The sequence below is a fragment of the Protopterus annectens genome, chromosome 2.part1, assembly GCF_019279795.1.
Source record: "Protopterus annectens isolate FY-2018-M chromosome 2.part1, PAN1.0, whole genome shotgun sequence".
Lineage (NCBI taxonomy): Eukaryota > Metazoa > Chordata > Ceratodontiformes > Protopteridae > Protopterus > Protopterus annectens.
In genome coordinates this window covers 644574756-644596362 of record NC_056729.1, presented here as the reverse complement: position 1 = coordinate 644596362, position 21607 = coordinate 644574756, and the positions used below count along the sequence as shown (strand labels likewise).

General features: G+C 44.1%; 1 protein-coding gene across 1 annotated transcript in view; it reads right to left on the bottom strand.

Annotated features, from left to right (window-relative positions):
- The window catches only part of XKR5 (XK related 5), a 482218-nt gene that overhangs the window by 104641 nt on the left and 355970 nt on the right, over positions 1 to 21607 (bottom strand). Inside the window, exon 6 of the mRNA XM_044062383.1 lies at positions 9873 to 9984. Within this exon, the coding sequence (XP_043918318.1) occupies positions 9873 to 9984 (112 nt within the window). The remainder of the gene's footprint in view (positions 1 to 9872; positions 9985 to 21607) is intronic.

Below are 21607 nucleotides of genomic sequence, written 5' to 3'. Positions count from 1 at the left end.
GAAATGGTTGATTAGTTTTCCCTAAAATCCTTCATCCTATGACGATAGGAACAAAGCTGTCTATGTACATCCAAAAGGTGAAGCACATATTCTCCTTTGTTGGAAAAGTTTGAAAAAGAAAATGGGTAAGTGGATTATTTGACTGATATTTGATGCAGAGGTTACATTCGGTAGAAAAGATGGATTGGTACGCAAGGTGACTATCTTTATGGAAAATCAAATAAGGTCGTTTTGAAGAGAGTGCTTGGAGTTCAGAAAGTCACCTACCTAAAGTTATAGCCAACAAAAAGTTTGTCTTCCAAGAAAGAAATGGTCTAAGTAAGAAGGTACCTCTAAGGAAAGCTTTAACTTGGATGAAGCTAGAGGAAAGGTATCATCTCCAGTGTGATAATTAGAGATGGCTGCTAGCTGAACCCTGATGATTGAAAAACTACCACCTCCTTAAAAAGCCAAAGCAAGAAAATCTAAACAGAGATAGCAGTGAATGGATCCAATTCTCTATGCTGTGCCCAATAAGAAAATCTTTTCCATTTGCTTTTACATATTATCCTAATTGAGGCTTAGATCTGTCAAACTGGAGAAGAAAGCTTGAACTGTCTAGCAATCACTGGAAATGGAGAAGCCATTTGGTCAACTTCAGCCCTGGAACGTCTGTGTGAGCCATCCCCGTGGGATGAGCTATGAAATCTGGACTGGGATCCAGAGTCCAAGGAGGACATAGGAGGTGAGACCACAGAAAAGGGAATCAAACTTGCAGAGGCCAACAGGGAAAAATGAGGATAACCTTGCTCTTTAACCGTAGTGCTTTCTGAAGAAATTTGGGGATTAGATGTAAGGGGAGGGGGTAAGCGTACAAGAGATCAGTGGGCCAAACATGGAATACAGCATCTCTCTGACTCTGTGTGTGTATGTGTATATGTGTGTGTGTGTGTGTGTGTGTGTATATGTGTGTGTGTGTGTGTGTGTATATGTGTGTGTGTGTGTGTGTGTATATGTGTGTGTGTGTGTGTGTGTGTGTGTGGGGGGGGGGGGCTGCACTTGTTGATGGGAGAGGTAAAGAAATCACAAAAGGTTGACCTATCAATGGAAGGTTCTCTCCACCACTGCTTAATTGAGATCACTCATGAGGCATCAGTATAGTCCTGCTGAGTTTGTCGGCTAGCATGTTGGATTTCCCCATTATATGCATTGCTAGAAGAAAGCAGTTGGAGAAGTTCACCCACTGCCATGCTCTCACTGCTTCTCGGCAAAGGCAGTAGGACCTGGATCCCCAGTTTGTTGATGTACCAGACCACCAACATGTTCTCTGTTTGAATAACAATAGTCTCCGGAGGAAGAGTGCGCTGGGAATGCTTGCGATGCTAAAAGGACCATTTTCATCTCTAAGACACTGATATGCAAATTGGTCTCGTCTAGGGACCACATGCCTTGGACAGTCTGTCCCAAGTAATGCCCCCCACCCCAAACAGGAGGCAACCATTGTTACTGTGGCTGTAGGAGGTGGAAATACAAAGGGGCCACCCTGATGAACTTTGACTGAATCTAGGAAAGAAAGGAGTCTTTGCAAAACTGAGAAAGTTTTATAGGATGGTTCAGGGGTAGTTGTAAAATTTACAATTGAACAAGCTAGACTCCATGTGTGGGGCGTACGCCTGTAATCCTAGCATCCTGGGAGACTGAGGTTGTTGGATCGAATCACATCGAATCACACTAACCATTAGAGGCCATACTTCCTGGGAAAAGGGTGTTAAAAAAAAAAAAAAAAAAAACGCATGTGAATACAAGTAGATGGTAGCAGGGAAACTGCCGCAGCCATTGACCCTAAGGCCTGAATAACCAACTTTGCTGAGGGAGTAGGATGGAAAAGTATGTGACTGACATGTAATCTTCAAGTCTGTATTCTGTTTGGTGAAAGAAAGGCCAATCGATTTGTTGTACCCAGGTGAGCACCTATAACTCCAAGACTTGAAATGGTTGAAGGTGGGACTTGGAATAATTGACTGTGCTCTCCAATGATTGACATAATTGCAGCAAGAAGACATTGTCTTTTTCGAGGAGATGCCTGGTTGTGGCAGTGAGGAGCCAGTCATCTAGATAAGGAAACATCCTGAATCTGAGTAGTCTGAGATGAGCTACTACCACTGCCATACATTTGGTGAACACCCTGGGGGCTGTGGTGAGCCCAAAGGGAAGGGCTCTGAAATGATAATGACTGGCCCCCAGCTGAAAGCGCAAGATTCTCTGGGAGCATCTGTTCATCTTGATGAAATAGTATGCATCATGGAGGTCTATGAAGCACATCGTTGTCTTTCTGAACCATGACCATTTGGAACTTGAATTTCTTCACAAACTGATTTAGACTGCTGAGATCCAAAGCGGACCTTCGGTTCCTGTTTTCGTTGGCACTAAAAAAAACCTTCAGTAAGTTCTGAATCCTTTCTGGTCTGATAGGCCCTTCTGGATGATCCTTTTGTCTAGCAGTTTTTGAAATTTCTAGAGCTGCTAACTCCCACTGATTGGGTAAAACACTGGGGAGACTTTTGCATTTGGGTGGAGGAAGTTGCCAAAGGGGGATGAAATATCCTCTGGATACAATTATTTGCACCCTTCAGTCTTTTGTGATGGCTGCCAAGGCTTCTGGATGCAAAGATAAGCGCCCCTGACTGCCTCCAGAGAAGAACAGTCAGGTAACCCTTCAGGAGTGTTGAAAGGGTCTATCCAAAAAAGCATCTTGATACCCTTGATTTTGCAGATCCCCTCTGCCTCAGGGATGGAATATTCCATTGGAATTTCCCCCTCTGGTCTGGGAGAAATTTCCCCCTCACGAGTCTTGAAAAGGTCCTAGCAATTTTTGGAACCTCATCATCTTACCACCGTGTGGATTCCTAGAAAAAGATCTTTGCAGGGTAGAAAAGCAGATTCCCATGGGAAAAAAAGGTCTTTGCGTCATGCTCACTAGGGGAAAGTGTTTATTTTACTGTGGGCCCAAACAAAGAAGATCCATCAAAGGAAGCATTGATGAAAGAAGACAAAGGGCTCTGCAAAGTCACACAAGCGCATCCAAGCAGGTCTCTCAGTGGCTATGCCCGAACCCACTACCTTTGAGGAACCTTCTGCTGCATGAGAAATTAACCTCATGAATGTGTTAAAGATCGACTGAAGGGTGGTCAGCTGCAAAGAAAACTGTTTCTGTTCTTCTGATGATATGGACCAGAGACGAGACTTAGGGAATTCCTTAATCAAGTCTCTGTAATCTGGTTAAAATGTGCCAAATAATTGGAGCGGCCATAATGCAAAGGTCACTGACGCGTAAACGCAATTTCCAAACCTGTCCATCGCCCTAAACTCTCTATTAGGTGGATGAATAGAGGAGCTTTGTTTAGCCAACTCCTTCTTAGTGGCTGCCACCACAATCATGGCATCTACAGAAACTCCCTTACTCCAATAAGGTCCATCTTTGAGTGAAGCAAGAATCTTGTCTAGACGATGGGTAATTGATTCTATGGTATCTGGCTCCTTCCATGTCTGGTGGGATACAGGATCTATGAGGTCATCTACCTGAGTGGAATCCCAAGACGCAGATAGGCCGGACTCGAAGGCTTCTAGGAAAATAAGACTCCTCCTGTAAAGGGGGATCGTAGGGCATCCACTTTTTTGGGTAAGGATCTCTAGGATATCTCTGAAGGATATGTCTTCTGGTGGAGATCTGGGGGACCTTTCCCCTTCAAAGTCGGTGCCGTCGGTTAAACATTCTAGCAGGGAATCTATGTGCCTCCTTTTACTCACTCTCTTCCAGGGGACCTCTTCAGTGGGAAGATCTTGAGAGGTATCAGAAGAAATGAGGAGTTCCTGAGCAGGAACTGTCTGGAAGCTCGAACAGGATGGGATGGCTGTCCCTGTGGAACAGGAGGATGAGGCTCAGAAGTCCAATCTAGAGAGTGAATGGTGGCAGGATCCGAAGAAGGAAGAGTTGAAAAAGTTCTTAGGTGAGAGAAAACCCTCTTCACCACCTTGAAAGGAGAATTACTGGCAGATGCCAAAGCCAACCTCTCCGGTACCAAAACTGCAGGTGCTGATAAGCCCCGACCCTGCCGCAATTCCTGTCTCAAAGGAGAAGTTGGACCAGAGCTGTCCAGCGCTGAGGCTTCAAAACTTATGAGTCAATCACACCCCCCACCCCCACCCCCCGATCTGGTGTTGACACTTTGGCTCACATACTTGTCTTGCTTAAAGGGGATCATCACTGAATGAGTCAAGGACACTCTCGGAGTTGAAGAGGCCTTACTTTGGATCCAACACTGACTCTGAGATCTGAGGGCTCTAAAATCAGTGGTCAGCTTGGAGAAGGAGATACAATGGGATGGAAAACAGGCTGAAGACTCACGAATCTGATGGGAGATGGAGCCGGTAAGACCCTCATCTGGATCTGACCTCTGAGGAATTTCTTCATCATCCTATCCACATCTGCCTCATCAGACTTTGGGAGGATCTAATAGAAGACCTAGAAGGTGGGTTGAGACAATTTTCTGGGTGTCTCCAGTAATATGGGAGATCTAAGCCTAGGGGAGACTGGCTTCAGAGAGAAGTGAATGCTTTGAGGTTGCGGAGGTTTTGACATAACCAGCATCGGAACCAAATGCTTAGGAATTTTAGGTGGTGGCTCCGATGCAGGAACAGGTTTAGCAGAACGTGCAGAAGAGCAATTATTGTGCTTCCTGGGCTCCGAATCAGTTTTTGATTTCTTGGTGGGAGTTTCATCCCCTGAAATGGAAGCTGAAGGAGCCAAAGCTGGAAGTAAACCATTTAATACTAGTTCATTTCATCTGTTGCTTAGGGCCCTGGAGTTGAATGCCACACAGATTTGACAAGTGGTATGTAAATGACCTGCACCAAAGCAATAGATGCAATCCCTCTGGGCATCAGAGTTGGGGATCTTTTGCCCACAGCAAGTACACTTTTTAAAACCTGTTGGCTTTTTAGCCATGTTGAAAGAAGAAAGAAAAGAGGAAAGTCTGTTAAAAAAAAAAGTTTAGAAAGATAGGGAATTACCAATAATGTTAATCGAGTGCTTATCCTGATAGACGGGTAAGAAAAGAAAAGGGATGATCAACAATGGTAACTAGAAATACCAGAGAGAAAAATGGGTAGAAAAAACAGTCAAAAAGGGGAGACTAGTAAGGGGAGGATAGGGTTATATAGAAAAACAGAAAAAGATAATAGAAGAAATCTAAATAAATTATTTTACTCAAGAAAAGTTGGGTGATAAACCCAAAGCTCAAGAGAGCGGGATCCAAGTCTAAACCATAAGAGCAGCAAACGAGATCACAGATAATGCAGGAGTTAGGGACATTATGGGTAAGAGGAAAGCTTGAGAGTCAGATCCAAGAGTCTGGAAGATATGTGACCGAGCCAAATCCAAGACCCATTTGTTGAGGAATGAATGAAAATGACATCATCAGATTTGTTGGCAATGGGTGGTCCCATGTACTATAAATTTCATCATTCTCTATAATGTTTTCTGGCTCATGTTTCCAATGCTTCTCGTCTAGTTCAATACTGTAATGTTTGCACAATCCCCAAAGCAACAGTCCTGCCACACAATTATGCTTTTTAGCATAAAGGCCATCTGCCATTAATGTATCACACCTAGCAACAAGATGTGTGACCGTTTCCATTTTTGTTTTACAGAAACTGCATTTGTCCGTTTCTCTCACAAGCTCAACGGACTTTGTAAACCAATGTGTACGTAGTCTGTTATCCTGAACCAATATTAACCTTGCATTTTTTTGGTTTAAATTCACCTATCCTTAACCACTCCTGTGTCAGGTCCTGAGCAACACGAGGTTGTTCCAAGAGTTTTCTGTACTTGCAACTATATTTACACCTTTTCCACATTTCTTGCCCTCTCTTCTTCTGATCCTTCTCTTTATATTCTTTTTTGGCATTTGTTTGCTGCCTTATTTTTATCTCTTTCTGGTTTGGTTTCCATTCCTTGTTGACACCTATATGCTTCTGCTAAACTAAGCAAGGAGGTCATCTTAGACTTGCCCTCTTCATGTTTTAAAACCATATACCTCTCAACTGTAGAGACTTTTGGACAATGTCCAGATTTCTGTCTCATATTTTTGGTCTGTTCCTCATAAAATGTGTTTTTCTGGTAAATCACTGAGGATTGAAGTCACTAAATAAAGACACACATTGATTTTCAGACTTTATATCATTCAGAAAATGCATGCTAAAATGGAACCAGTTACTTTAGTAGCTTTCAAAGTTTACAAGAGCAATATTTAAAATATGTCCCTATTTTTTGGCCTTTGTCCCACCATTATTTTAGGCTTTGTCCAGATTTCTTGCGCTAACAGGCTGAGAGGTATGTTCAAAACTTTTACTATATTTGAATCTGATGAGGTCAGCATATATGCATGCAGTCCTACAACTGCAGATCTATACATGTAAGCAATTTTGAGGAGTCCCATACCTCCTTCAGAAAGGATATATAGACTTGGTATAGACCGATATTTACATATCATTTGATAAGCATGAAGCATTTTCCCTAACTGATGCAATACCTTTTGGGGCCAGTCAATCACCACAAAACTAAGTTAGAACAGGAAGAGAAAGTTGGTTTATAGCTTGGACTTCGTTCCTAGATAGCATCAATTTTAGTCTTCTAAAACATTCCTTACTGAGCTTTGTTCACATTTACTCATATTTTACTACCGATCTTTTAATTCCCAAATATTTATACACTCCCTCCTGCTCACTTTCCTTTATATCATATTCCTTTCACAGACAGATGTTTTTTGTGCTGCAGCTTTCCTGATTTAAATGTTATTTTTGCACATTTATCAAGACTAAATGGCATTCTTATGTCTTCTGAGAAAGTTTTGACTGCTTCCTGTTGTGCATCTGATGAGCTATACAGTTTTAAATTGTCCACAAAAAGATAAGGATAAGTAACCATAACCTAATCTGTTAACTAGACAGCTTAATGGGTTAAGGGCAAGACAAAAGAGCAGTGGTGACAAGAGTCACACTGGAATATCTCTCTTTGAATTTTTATCCCTGGGACAATAATGTGTCCTTTATCATGGCCTAGCTGCAAAATGATTACTGCAATGCAATTGATCAATGCATTGCGTATCTTATACATCTGTAAGCACTCATTTATCCATGCATGTGGGATGCTGTCATATTTTTTTTGTAATCTGTCCATGCCATACTTACATTCTTCTCCTTTTTTATTTCTCCATTATGACTAACAAATGATCCTTTCTTCCATATTACTTTCTTTTGTTACCGTTTTGTTCTATCGCCATGCTTGAGTTTTCTTGTATTCGCCTATAAACGGTCAGCATTAATTCCATCTGAAGGCAAGTTATTGGTCTCTAGTCTTTAGGATTGTTTGCAGGCTCATGCTTGAGTATCTTTTTTGTTATTAACCAGGTTGGGCTGTGTGTGGGGTACGCATATAAGTAGTTGTTATTTAGGGCTAAATCTTCACATAAAGATGTTAGTATTTATTAGTCAGAAGTTAGGTACTGCATCTGGGCCTGGGAGGTTCCAATTAGGAGACTTTTCTTAATTTTGTTTCAATTTCTCTGGCAGTTACTGCATCTCATTTCATAGCAAGTGTATTTGACCTTCTTATGGCTTCTTTTACTTCTTCTATGCATTCAGCAGCTTTATTATGTTCCATAGATCTTCATAGATATTTCTCCAAAATGTGTCTATTTCTTCTTTTTTGTGCTAATTTTATTTGTTTTGCTTTTTTCTCAATTCTCTATAAAACTTTTTTGGGGTAATCAATTAATTGCTTCTTCTGCCTATGCGGTTATCTTCAGTTTGTTTGCTGTAGTGCACGATAGATCCTGGTCTGTTCTAATACTGCTCATTGCTTTTATCATGCCCGTCTTTCCATGTATTCTTGTTGATCTGTTCCCTCTTCTGTACACTAACAGTGACACTTCTCATCTTAATTGGTTTATAGTTTTATCCATTTCATACTCCATGATGGCTTTTGATTTTTTTTCTTCCTCTCCCTTATTAACCTGTATTTTTGTGGCAATATTTTATGTTATTAATTTAACTACACAGCAATATATCCTATTTACTATTGTTATATCACATTAATTTTTGTTAATATTCTTGATTACTGTGATAATTTGTTTTAGACTTCTAACATTTTGGGTCTTACTGACTTTCTGTAATCTATTTTTTCATTGATTTTAATATGTCTGTCCATCTCTATTAAATCAAGCAACTCTTTTCTTAGATCTTCGTCTAAACTAAACGGCACATTCTTTATTAACTGTTTTCTGCGGGCGTTCTACAGAACATCCTCCTGTGACATTCTCTTTAGTTGCATCCTGTATCATCCAATGCTCTTTCATATGTGAAATCACTGGTCTATCACTCAACATTGACTGTGTCAGAATTGCCACAGTTTCCTGTTCCTTCTGTTCCTGTGCAACTCAAACTGAACTTTTGTACTGGTTTCATACTGAAGGCTCCAGAGTTATCTTCATATGACAACTGATCAGATGCTTCCTGTTCCACCAGTTTTCCCTTAATTTGGGGACTCACTGTTCTATCATGCTGTGACATTATCAGAGTTAGATTTTCTACACCAAATCATTCCCTTCTCAGGTAATCCTTTGAGGGTCACTTTTCTCCTTTTCCATTAAGTGGGGTCTCTCACAAACAGTGAGAAGCAAGTTTCTGTTTCTTTAACTTCTCCATTACTAATCCTTTTTTCTACTTTCCACCTTTGTTTTCTTATTTTTTGTACTGTAAAATTTTCCGTAACAGGATGCCTTTGTCTGTATTTCTTTTCAAATATCTTTGGCGCTGCTTTTTTATATTAAGTTTTGCTTTCTCCTTTCCATAAATATTGCATCATATTAAAATCTCTCTTCCCCATGTCCATATTTCTTCTTCAGATGCCACCTGCTCAATCGGTTTCTCCTTATTTTGGGGACATCTTGTTCCATCATGCTGTGATATGAACTGTGTTAGACTTTTTACACTAAATTCTTCACTTCACAGGTATTCCATAACTTCAGCTTCTATTTGTTTAACTTCTACTTTACTAATCTTCTGCTCTACGTTCCCCCATTGTGGTCATACTTTTTGTGTTATGAATTTTTCCTTATCTGGGTGTCTTTGCTTGTATTTCTCATCAAATATCTTTGAAACTGCTTTTTTGTATTGATTAGTTTGGCTCTCTCCTTTGCATAAATATTGTAACATATCAGAGCTCTCTCTCTTTCCCATGTCCGGGTTTCATTTTTATACCTTTCAAATGTCTCTAGGTTTTATTGTTTATATTTTCACACTTCCTCAGATGCTTCTTTTTCCAAACAGCCCAAGGTTTCTTGGTCTACATGTTTTTCACTAAACTGTTGCATTAATGAACACAAATTTCGTTTGAAGTTTTTCATGTGATTTATTTTTCTTCCCTCAAATTTCTCTCAATCTTTTTGAATATCTTCTCTCTGGAAATTCTGGGCTTCTTGCATAATAGTAACAATACACAATTTCTTTCTTATCCTCAGAAGTACACTCATCTCATTTATGGCTCTTTTCTTGGCCCTTCAGATTGTGTTTTTTTGTGGACTATTATTTCCCTCTACAACAGGGGGGGCCTCAGAACACCCCTGGATGGGCATTATTTACACAACACACACCCTGTTGGGCATTTGCTTGCCTACTGCAGCCATTGTATTTCCATAACTTCTTCACAGGTCAGTGGTGGTATATTTCACGGAGATATTAAATGTATGAAATGAGCTAAAGCTTATGTTTACTATACATTAAAGACCACTCATGTTTTAGCTTTAGTCATCAAAATGTATGGCTTCATTACTTACTAAAAAGGAATGCAGATAACACAGCAACAATCCTCCATAAGGAATCCCAAAAGACTTCTTGACTAAAGTCACTAGATAAAAGCAGCAAGATGGTGTTTTCCAACAGCATGATCTAGTTAAAAAAGGGGGGAAGAGAAAAGGTTGAGCAAGTGGAAGGCACTAGTGAGTTGCACAACTGTCAACAGTCAAACTTTTCACAACTAAACATTTACAACTGTAACATGAAACATGTCAAGTCCATCATGAAAAAAGCAGTTCAGAATGATCAACTCTTGTAGCTTCCATAGCAAAATAAAAATAAGTGCATGCCTTCAGTGCTGGGGACTTAAAAATCAATATGCCTTTTTACGAGTACAACATACCTACCAGTTTCCATACTGTATTATCTTGACCATGACCCTTGTTTGATGCAAAGCAAGGTACAGGATATATACAAACCTTACCAAATGCATTGAGCATAGCCATAAACCTCAGTGGTGTGGTCAAAAACATATATTACATAAAATCTGCAGGCCCAATATTTACTTAGCAAGCAAAATAAGGATTATTTTTGTTATAAATGAATAAAGTTAGTGTATACCTAGCAGAAATGCTAAGAAAAAGGTAAACCAGTTTGCCTTTCGGTTATTGCAGCAAGTATGCTAACAAACTGAACACTACTCAACCATTTTGCATATCATCTGGACCTTTGTGTGTTGTATGTAAAACGAGTAAAAAGAGGCTATGCAGTCACTGTAAAATTCCATCTGTGTTATCCATTTTCATTTTTCCTCAACCTATGAGTTCGACTCTGAACCCTCTGATCTGTCTCGACAGTCACAAAAGCTCATGGCAACTAAGAAACTCTCAGGCTTCTCCCTTATCCAAAATGCATCAACACCAAGTACCTCAGATTTTGTTTGCTAATAACAGTAGAAAGAAACATTTGCAGTCATATAGAGAAGAGACTTCATCCGGAGCGCAATATCAAGGAAATGGCATCCTTTACTCACTCGCTTTTCTAGGAGTTTTCAAAGGTAGGGGGTTGGTGGGAGGGGAGATGAGGAAGAATGAAAATGGACAACACAGATGGAACGTTATGGTGAGTACATAACTTCTTTATCTGATGTTATCAATTTTCATTCCGTCCTCAACCTATTGGACAGAGTCCCCAGCTACCTAAAATCCCAGGTGGACTCAAGGAAGAACATTCCTGAGCACCACTGAACAAAATGATGCCCCACCTCTGGAGACCAAATCCAATTTGTAATGTGTAACAAAAGTATGGGGAGTAGCCCAAGTTGCTGCTGCACAAATGTTATCCATGGACGCTCTAGATTGGAACACTGAAGAAGTTATCACGGTTATACATTGAATGAGTCTGTAATGGTTTCAATAAGGTAATGCCTAATTTGTTATAAATGGAGGAAATACAAATCAGTCAGACATCTGGCTAAAGTTACTTTGGTAACTGGTTTCCCCAATTTTATTTTTGAAAATAGAACAAATAATTAATCAGTTTTCCTGATGTGTTTTGTTCTATGTAGTTACAAAATGTAATTGTCTGTGAACATCCAGTAAATGTAACATGTACTCACCCTTGTTAGCAAATTTAGGGAAGAATATTTGCAAATTAATGGACTGACTCTGACACCACCTTAGGGAGAAAGGAGGCACTGGTTCGCAATGTGACTCTATCCTTGTGAAAGATCAAGTATGGTGGTTTTGAAGACAAAGCTCAGATCTATGCAATTCTTCTGACAGAAAAGATTGCTACTAGAAACATTGTCTTCCAGGAAAGATATTTAAGGTTTGGCTATTAATGGAACTGGAGAAGCCATGTGATCAGAGCCTGAAGTTTGGTATATCTTGATGTATCATTCCTGTTGGGTGAGACAGGAGGTTTGGAGTCAGATCCAGAATCCAGGTTTTGAGAAGTGAGGCTAAAATAAGGGGAACCAAATCTGTCGAGGCCAGTAAGGTGCAATAAGGATGACTTTGCTCTTCAACATGGCAGCTTTCTGTAGAAATTTTGAAATTAGTGGGATAGGCAGATAGGCATATAGTAGACTGGGGGTCACTTGTGAAGCAGAGCATCCCTCAGTGATGCAACCAGTGGGGGAATTAGGGTAAAGTAGCTGCTGCATTTGTTGTTTAGGGCAAACACAAAAGGATCACGGCAAGGTTGGCCCCACTGGAGGAAAATCATTCCAGTCATGCTCTTGTGGAGACACCACTCATGAGGTAGAAGAATGCACCTGTTCAGTTTGTCTGCTATCACGTCAGACTTTCCCAGCATATGCGTTAGTATAAAGAAAGCGGTTGGATGAGATTGCTTATTGCCACACCCTGAGTGCTTCTCATCACAAGGGTTAAGATCTGGTCCCTCCTTGTTTGTTGATGTACCAAACTACTGACATATTGTCGTCCTGAATTGCAACTGTCCTCAAACAGAGGGCATCCTGAAGGACCTGTAACACTAAAAGCACTACTCTCATCTCTAAGACATTGATATGCAAGTTGGCCTCCTCGGGAGACTAAGTGCCTTGGACAGTTTCCCCCAGAAAGTGCCCCACCCAGCTGGGAAGCGTCCGTAGTCACTATGGCCTTGGGCTGAGGGGGAATGAACGTATGGCCTTGTAGAACTTGATCGGATTGAATCCACTACATGACACCTCTCTTGCATATCTGGGCGATTTGTTTCAGAGTAGACATGGGTTGACAAAGTATCGACCATTGCATGGCTAACATCGATTAAAGAATTCTTATGTAAAATCTGCCCAATGGTACTAGTGTTACTGCCACTACCACAGATCCAAGAGCTTGAAGGGCCAAGTAGGCTTAAATCTTGGTAATGCAGATTATCTTTTTGACCTGTGATCTTATTGCTTGAACTCTGGAGGGGGGAAGTGAAGCTATGGTTGATTTTGTGTTGAGTAGTGCGCCTATGAATTCTAAACTCTGAGTTGGTTCTAGATGAGATTTTTTGCAGTTTATTGTTACCCCCAGAAGAGAGCATGTGTGGAGAACCTGGTCTCTTGCCTTTAAAAGTTGATGCCTGGTAGGGAGGAAATGAGACAGTTGTCTAGATATGGAAACACCCAGAAACCCTGCAATCCCAAGTGAGCTGCTACTACTGCCATACACTTGGTAAAACACCCTGGGGCTGTAGTGAGACCAAAGGGCAGAACTCTGAAATGATAATGACTGGCTCCCAGACAGAAGCATAAGAACCTTCTGGATTGCTTGTTCAGGATGCATACGATCACATAAAGATGAAGGTCCACTGAGCACATCCAGTCATCCTTTCCCAAAATGGGAAGAACGGACTGAACTGTGATCATATGAAACTTGGTGTGAACTGACTTGTTCAAGCTGCGGAGATCCAAAACTGGTCTCCAGATCCATGTTCTCTGACACTAAAAAGAATCTCGAGTACGTTCAGGATTCTATCTGGTCTGGGAGGTACCTCTTGGATGACTCTTTTCTAGCAGCTTTTGTACTTGAATTGTTGCCTGTTCCTCTGACTGGGTGGGGCATTGAGGATTTTTCTGGAAGGGAATGGGATATTATATACCCTCTGGATATGATCCACTGCACCCAGATATCTTTTATTTGTAGCCAGGCTCTCCAGCGCAGGGATAAATGACTCCTGATTGCCTCCAGAGAAAGGCAATTGGATTTCCTTTCAGGAGCACTGAAAGGATCGGTCAAAGAACAAATTTCTAGAACCTAGGTTTTGTGGCCCATCTCTGCCACGGGGCCGCACCTACCATTCAAATTCCCCCCTAGTCTTCGGGGAACCTCCTCCACGTGTGTCCTGGAAAGGTCACTGGGACTTCTTGACCCACATTTTGGGTAGAAAAATGTACACCCACAGCAGACAAGGTCTTTGCGTCCTTCTCACACCTGGATAATAAGAAGTTATGTACCTACCATAACGTTCCATGTTAGTTGTCTTCTCTCGCCTTCTTTCTTGCTTGATGGGTTCGGAGCCGCTCCTCTGCTCCGACTCGGCACTTGCTAAGCTCGAGAGTCACTTTTACCAGCTCGAGGCAGCCCCATATCCCATGATGCAAGGCGGTAAGTACCCAGATCTCGTTTGATGACAAAGGGCAATAGCACCAAGCATAAAAACACTTCCAAAAGGAAGAAAGAAAACTTACAGGATGGAAGAAGGACCAGGTCTGAATGGTCTTCAGCATAATAATTTCTTATAGGAAGGTCTGTCCAGGCCTGGGGGAAGGAGGGAGGGTCGAAGAAAGAAGGCAGAGAAGACAACTAACATGGAGCGTTATGGTAGGTACATAACTTCTTAATGTTAAGTTGTCAATCTCGCCTTCATTCTTGCTTGATGGGACCGTCCTAGCACCTCTATCCTGGGTGGCTCAATGGAACAGACTCTTGAGGACTGTAGAGCCAAAACTGGCTCTGTCCCTGGAGGCCAAGTCCAATTTGTAATGGGAAACAAAAGTATGAGGAGTGGCCCAAGTGGCGCTGCACAAATAGTGTCTAAAGGAAGTCTAGCTTGAAAGGCTGTAGAAGTAGCTAAGCTCCTAGTTGAATGTGCTTTAGGTTTTGAGCACAGCTGTTTTCCCCTGAGCAGATAAATTTCAGAGATGACCGAAGAAAGCCATCTAGACAAGGTCACTTTAGAGACAGGAAGGCCTTTCTTATTATCCGCATAGGAAACAAATAGTTGATCAGATTTCCTAAATTTTTTTGTTCTGTCCAAATAATATCTGAGTTGACGGTGGACATCAAGATAATGTAGTTTTTGTTCGGCTCTGTCTGAATAGTTTGGGAAAAATACAGGGAGATCAATGGATTGATTCAAATTAGACTTTGAGGCGACCTTAGGCAAAAAGGTCGGATTAGTTCTCAATGATACTCTGTCTTTGTGAAAAACCAAATAGGGGGGTCGAACCGATAGAGCATGAAGTTCAGACACTCTCCTGGCCGATGTAATAGCTACTAGGAATAAAGTTTTCCAAGAAAGAAATTTCAGGGAACAAGAAACAGCTGGCTCGAAGGGGGGAAGAATCAAGGATGTCAGCACTAAATTTAGATCCCATTGAGGAGGAGGATTCCTGATTGGAGGCTTTAGCAGGAAAATTCCTTTCAAGAAGGCCCTACAGAGCCTATGGGACATAATATTGTGATCTGCAATCCCGACATGAAAGTTCGAGATAGCAGCCAATTGAACTCTGACTGTGGAAGAAGAGGAGCCTGCATGAAAGATCTCTGCTAAGAAGTCCAGGACTGCCTGAACAGGGGCAGTGAAAGGATCAATATTCTTGGCCTTAGCCCAATAAGAGAAACGTTTCCATTTGCTTGCATAAATCCTCCTGGTAGAGGATTTTAAAGAAGCTACTATGATGTCTCTAACTGGGTTAGAGATCAAAGGAAGCCTGGCTAAGGAAGGAAGTGGAGCAACCATGCTGAGAGGTTGAGAGAAGGGATAGACCGGTGCAGCTGACCCGATTGGTGAATCAGAAGATCTGGCACTGGGTCCAGATGCCACGGCTGCACCAAAAGGTGATGATGGAGGAACGGGAACCAAACTTGTCGAGGCCAATAAGGAGCAATGAGAATCAACTTGGCTCTCAAAACGGTTGCTTTCTGGATAACTTGAGGGATCAGAGGAAATGGAGGGAAGGCATAAAGAAGTCCCTGGGGCCAATCCTGGGTCAGAGCGTCTCTGGGGATGGCCTGGAAGAGGAAGAGAGAGAAGAAGTCTGGGCATTTGCTGTTTTGGGGAGTAGCAAAAAGATCGCAACATGGACGACCCCATTCCAGAAAAATCTCTTCCGCTATCGATTGCTTGAGAGACCACTCGTGAGGCATGAGAATAGCTCTGCTCAATCTGTCCGCTACAATGTTGGTTTTCCCAGGGATATGCGTTGCTACCAGAAACCGATGAGAGGAGATTGCCCATTGCCATAGTCTGATCGCTTCGACACAAGGGGTAGGACTTGGTTCCACCCTGTTTGTTGATATACCAAACTACAGACATGTTGTCTGTGTGGACTGCAATTGTCCCTACGGGAAGAAAGTCGTTGAGGGCTTGCAACGTTAAAAGCACTGCTCTCATCTCCAGGACATTTATGTGCAGGTGGTACTCGAACGGCTGCCACGTCCCATGAACCATCCTGCCCTGATAATGACCCCCCCCACCCGATCAGGGAGGCATCCGTGGTGACAGTGGCTACCGGGGATGGGGTACAAAGTGTCTGCCTTGGTGAACCTGGGGAGATATGATCCACCAAGCAAGATGATCTTTGCAAGTCTGTGTCACCAGAATCTGGTGACGCATTGGAAGTTGTTGGTACGACCATTGTGTGAACAGCATCCACTGAAGAAGGCGCATGTAGAAGCGAGCCAGGGAAGAAGAGTAATGGCCGCAGCCATGAGGCCTAATACCTTTAGAACCATTCTGGCCTGTACTTTCTTGTTGGCTAGAATGATCCTGACATGACTTTGAATGTCTGAAACTCTTTGATCTGTAAGGGTAGCTGACATCCGAACAGTGTTTAAGTTTGCGCCTATGAAAGTAATAGACTGGCAGGGCAATAAGGATGACTTTTCGAAGTTGATCGAGATGCCCAAATGAGAACAAAGATTTATTGTGTAATCCCTGGCTTGAATAAGCTGATGCCGGTGGTGGCTGACAGGAGCCAGTCGTCGAGATACGGAAACACCTGGAATCCTTGACGTCTCAGGTGAGCCGTGACCACTGCCATGCATTTGGTGAACACTCTGGGGGCTGTGGTGAGACCAAAGGGCAGGGCTCTGAACTGGAAATGACTTGACCCCAGCCGAAAGCGGAGAAATCTCCTGGAGCGCCTGTGAATTTTGATGTGATAGTACGCATCCTGAAGATCTATTGAGCACATCCAGTTGTCCTTCTGTAAGAAGGGCAGAATTGACTGAAGAGTGACCATTCGAATCTTGTCTTCCTCACAGACTTGTTGAGTCTGCTGAGATCCAATATTGGTCTCCAGTCTCCTGTCTTTTGGGGACCAAAAGAACCTTGAGTAGATTCCGGCTCTGAATGGTCTGTTGTAACTGGCTGAATGGCTCTTTTTGCAGTAGTTTTGAGACTTCTAACTCTGCAATTTCCCTTAGACCGGTGGTACATCTGGAAGGGAATTTGAGGGGTAAAGGACTTTCCTCGAAAGGAATTATGTAACCCTTGGATATGATCGACTGTACCCATCTGTCTTGAGTGAGGGAGTGCCAGGCTTCTGGGTACAGTGATAATCTTCCCCCGACTGCCTCCAAGGAGGGACAGCCGGGCAACATCTCAGGGATGCTGAAAGGGCTTGTCAGAGAGAGGCTCTCTGTTTCCCTGGTTTTTGGACCCCTGTGCCTCTAGAGCGCGTCTGTTGTTGTTGCCCCTCTGCCTCTAGGGGTAAACTGACCACGTGAATCCGGGCGTGACTCCTTGGGATTTGCGGAACCACATTTTGCCACCTTTCTGTCCTTTGGGGTAAGGTCTAGAAGGGGTGGAAAAACGGACTCCTACGGCAGAAAGTCTTGCCGTCCTGCTCACACCTGGACAAAGTTTCCTTCACTTGAGGGCCAAACAAAGCTGACCCATCAAAGGGAGAATTTGTGAAGGACGCCTTAAAGGGATCTGTAAAGTCACATAGCCGCATCCAGGCTTGGCGTCTGAGAGCCACCCCTGTACCTGCGGCCCTACTCGCTCCATCAGCAGCATATGATATTAGCCGCATGGAGGAGTTTGCAATGGAATTAAGGGTTCCTAGCTGCTAGGCAATTTTTTCCTGAGCCCCTGCAGCTGTAGGATCCTGTACAACATCACCTAGCTCCTTAAGGATATCCCTTTGGAGTCTGGTGAAGTGACATAGGTAATTCAGCGAACGCATAGCAAAGGTCGCTGAGGAAAACATCCGCCACCGCACCTATCCATGGTCCTAGAGTCCTTATTAGGAGGATGGACGGGTGCGGAAGGATCTGCAAGTTCCTTCTTGGTGGCAGCAGCCACCACCATGGCATCAGCGGAACACCCTTAGTGAGGAATTGCTTATCACACGGGCAGTAATAAATTTTGAAGGCCTCCTAGGGACTGGCTCTACAGAGTCAGGAGCAGCCCACGCCTTCGGGCAATAACCTGCATAAGGGGTCGAAGGCGGAGACACCCAGGAGGTGGAGGGCCGAGATCCAAACGCCTCTAGGTATACTGACTCATCCTCAGAGGGATTATTGGTGGGCCAGTTTCCCTCTGTCTAAGGAGTTCTAGGATGTCTGAGAAGGAGACATCCTCAGAGGGGATCTTGGGGATCCCTCTGACTCATCTAAGTCAGTATCTGAAGTGATAGACTGGGAGTCTACATGTTTCCTCTTACAGGTCCTCTTCCTAGGAGGATCTCCTGAAACATCAGGAGAATCCTCGGAAGAGGGGATATTCCAATGGGGAAACCTGAGGCGGAGGATCTCTGGGTCCTGTAGCAAGAGAAGTGGCAGAGATGTCAACAGGCACTATAGAGGGAGGAGCTAAGGGAACAGACTGCTGGCTGATACCCGTGGCCAGCACACTCTTCATCACCTCAATGCTCCCTCCCAGGAAGGTCCGAGAGAACCCGTTCCGAAGAGCTAGGAACTCCAGGGACCACCGAAAGGGAAGTCTCCGAGGCAGATGTCGGAGCAGAGCTCACCAAGGCCGAGGCTCCAAGGGGAAGAGCGGGTTCGGACAAGGGTCCGATGCCACTCACCCCCTGGGAGGAGACCATGGAAGCCCGCCACCGAATCCCTCTAAGGAAGGTCTCGAAGAGGAGATAAGAGTAGAGGCTGAAGGAACAGAAGGGGTATCTGTCCTCAGCTGTAGCAGTAACCATTCGAAGACTCCAACTCCAAGCTCTGGGGTAGAGTTGAAGGAGGAACTGCAATGGGTGTGGACCAATAGCCGCCTGTTGAGACGGGCTATGTAACATTTGGGCCAGTACCTGTGACTTAAGTAATCTACTGACCACTCTCGCTAAATCATGGTCAGAAAGCCTGGATGACCTTGAAGATCGGCTCCGATGGCTCCGTTCGAGAGGAGAGGTGAAGCCGGAGCCGAAGTATCGGCTCCAAGGAAGGAGACCTAGACCTCTTCCTCGAAGGAGCCATCGGAACCGATGAAACTATTGAACCTGTCGGAGCCGACAACTTATCGGAGCCGACAGGTAGCTGATGCATCGGCTCCAGCCGGAGCCGATACAGCTACAAAAGTAACGGTGTCGGAGCCGATCGGAGCCGACACCGATGCCTGAGCCACATGGTGGTCGGAACCGATCGGAGCAGACACCGGTGGTCGAACCAGAATCGGCACCGATAGCAATCGGTGCCGAAGGCTGTTAAGCCAGAATCGGCTCCAGCCGAGCCGATCTCGACTCAGAACGAAGTCGGAGCCGAGGCCGCAGGCTTGGACACAGAAGCCTGGGCCTTGGAAGACTTAGAAGTCTTGGATGGAGCCGACTTAGCCGGAGAGCCCTCCGGCTTAAGAAGGCCCCTCAAAATCAACTTATTTCTTCTTTCCTGCAGGACTCTCTGGCTGAAAGAATGACAAATAGCACAGGAGTCCTGCAGGTGAAGAGGCCCCAGGCAATACAGGCAAGAAGTGTGACCGTCTGTCAGAGACATTTTCTGACAGCACGAGTCACACTTCTTAAAGCCTGAGACCCTTTCTTTAGACATGGTGTAAACACAGACACACACACCAGTCAAAGAAATTAAATTAAATATACCAAAAGGTATAACTAGAAAACACACACACACACCCTAACAGGGGGGTGGGGGGGTGGGATGGGTGAAAGTCTGACTAAAAAAAATAAGAAGAGACAGAGAATTTTCTGTCAGAAAAGGTTTAAAACTAAAATAAAACTAACAATTAAGGGTTTTTTTGTTAAAAGGGGCTAAAATAGCAAAGTAGCAAATCACTTACCAGGAGCTGGTAAAAGGAGGACCTCATCAGCGAAGCGGCAAACGAGATCTGGGTACTTACCGCCTTGCATCATGGGATATGGGGCTGCCTCGAGCTGGTAAAAGTGACTCTCGAGCTTAGCAAGTGCCGAGTCGGAGCCGAGGATCGGCTCCGAACCCATCAAGCAAGAATGAAGGCGAGATTGACAACTTAACATCGTGTCTTTTACCTTGGGGCCAAACAAAGAGGTGCTGTCAAAAGGAGCACTGATGAATGAAGACTCAAAGGGCTCCACAAAATTACACACTAGCATTCAGGCATGCCTCCTTATGGAAATTCCTGAACCCGCTGCCCTTGAGGTTCCATAGGCTACATGCGAAATGTGCTTCGTGTAAGAATTGGAAACTGATTGCAGGGTAGCCAACTGAAGACACAGATCCCAAGAGGGTGTCTGACAGTTCCTTAATCAGGTCCCTCTGTAACCTGATGAAATGAGCCGAATAGTTCAGTGACCTTAAGGCGAAGCTTGCTGAAGGATAGACATGCTTTCCAAAACTGTCCATCACCCGAAACTCCTTGTTGGGTGGATGGACAGTGGAACTCCCCTCCGCAAGTGCCTTCTTAGTGGCCACCGCCACAATCATGACATCAACAGGCACGCCCTTTGTCCAAAACTGTTTGCTTTCTGGTGCTGTCATAATTTTGTCAGGTCTCCGAGGTATTGGTTCAGTGGTATTGGGGGTCCTTCCATGCCTACCGAGAGACCAACTCAATGAGCTCGTCTATAAGGTGGTAGAGGGACCAGTAATGAAAGCCTCTAGGAACACAGACTCCTAGGAGAAAGGGTTGCTGGGCTTCGAGCCACCCTTCTGTTTCAGGATCTCAGTGATATCTCCAAATGAGACATCTTCAGGAGGTGACCATGGTGACCCTTCACCTTCATCAAAGTCTGTGTCTTCTGTGATGGATTCCTCTGGGGAGTCTAAGTGCTTCAAGCACATTTTCTTCTTAGGGACTTCCTCAGCCACATACACTGGGGATGTAGCAGAAGTCAGAACACTCTGCTGGGAAGCCTGGGGTTTCGGTACCAGCTGTTCCTGTGGAAAATATGGGCGAGACTCCAAGCACAGAGACATAAAGGCTGCAGACTGGAGGATATGAGGAGAAAGGAACTGTCTGTGTTGCTGAAGCAGACAATGCTTTCTCCATGGCCTCAAAGGCAGACTTCCCCAGAGAGGGACAGGACCCCGGATCTGAAAAGGCAAGCTTATGGATCTTTGTCCCTACCTGCTCAGAGGACAGCCCCCCCCCCCCACCGAGGCAGAAGCCAGAGCCAAACTACACGTTGCTGAGGCTCCGAGGTACAGCGACAGCTCTGACAACTTAGACTTGACTCTAACACCTCGGATGAGACCGGGTAGCCTTGGCTCAGACAGCTCTCCTGATCTGACTGAAACAAAGTGTTCCGAGCAAATCTCGGATCTGAGGATAAGGGTATCCTGTGACCTGAGGCAGATGGAGTTGGACAGCTGAGATCCGAGGACTCTGAGACTATGGAAGGAATCAAAGGAAGAACCGGTAGAGGTGGTGTAGCAGAAGATCGGACTTCCTGACCCAAAGTGGTAGGAGCAGAGGAGACACCTGTCAGGCTGTTCTCACCACTCTCTCCACATCTTGTTCCATTAGAATCTTGGAAGAGCGACTGGATACTATCCATAGGGACCTAGGTCTCTCCACAAAAAGGGGAAGGAACCCTGGAGGGAACAGGACCTACTGAAGGACAGTATCTGGTCCTTGGGAGGTAAAATGATACTGGAAGTCGAATCAG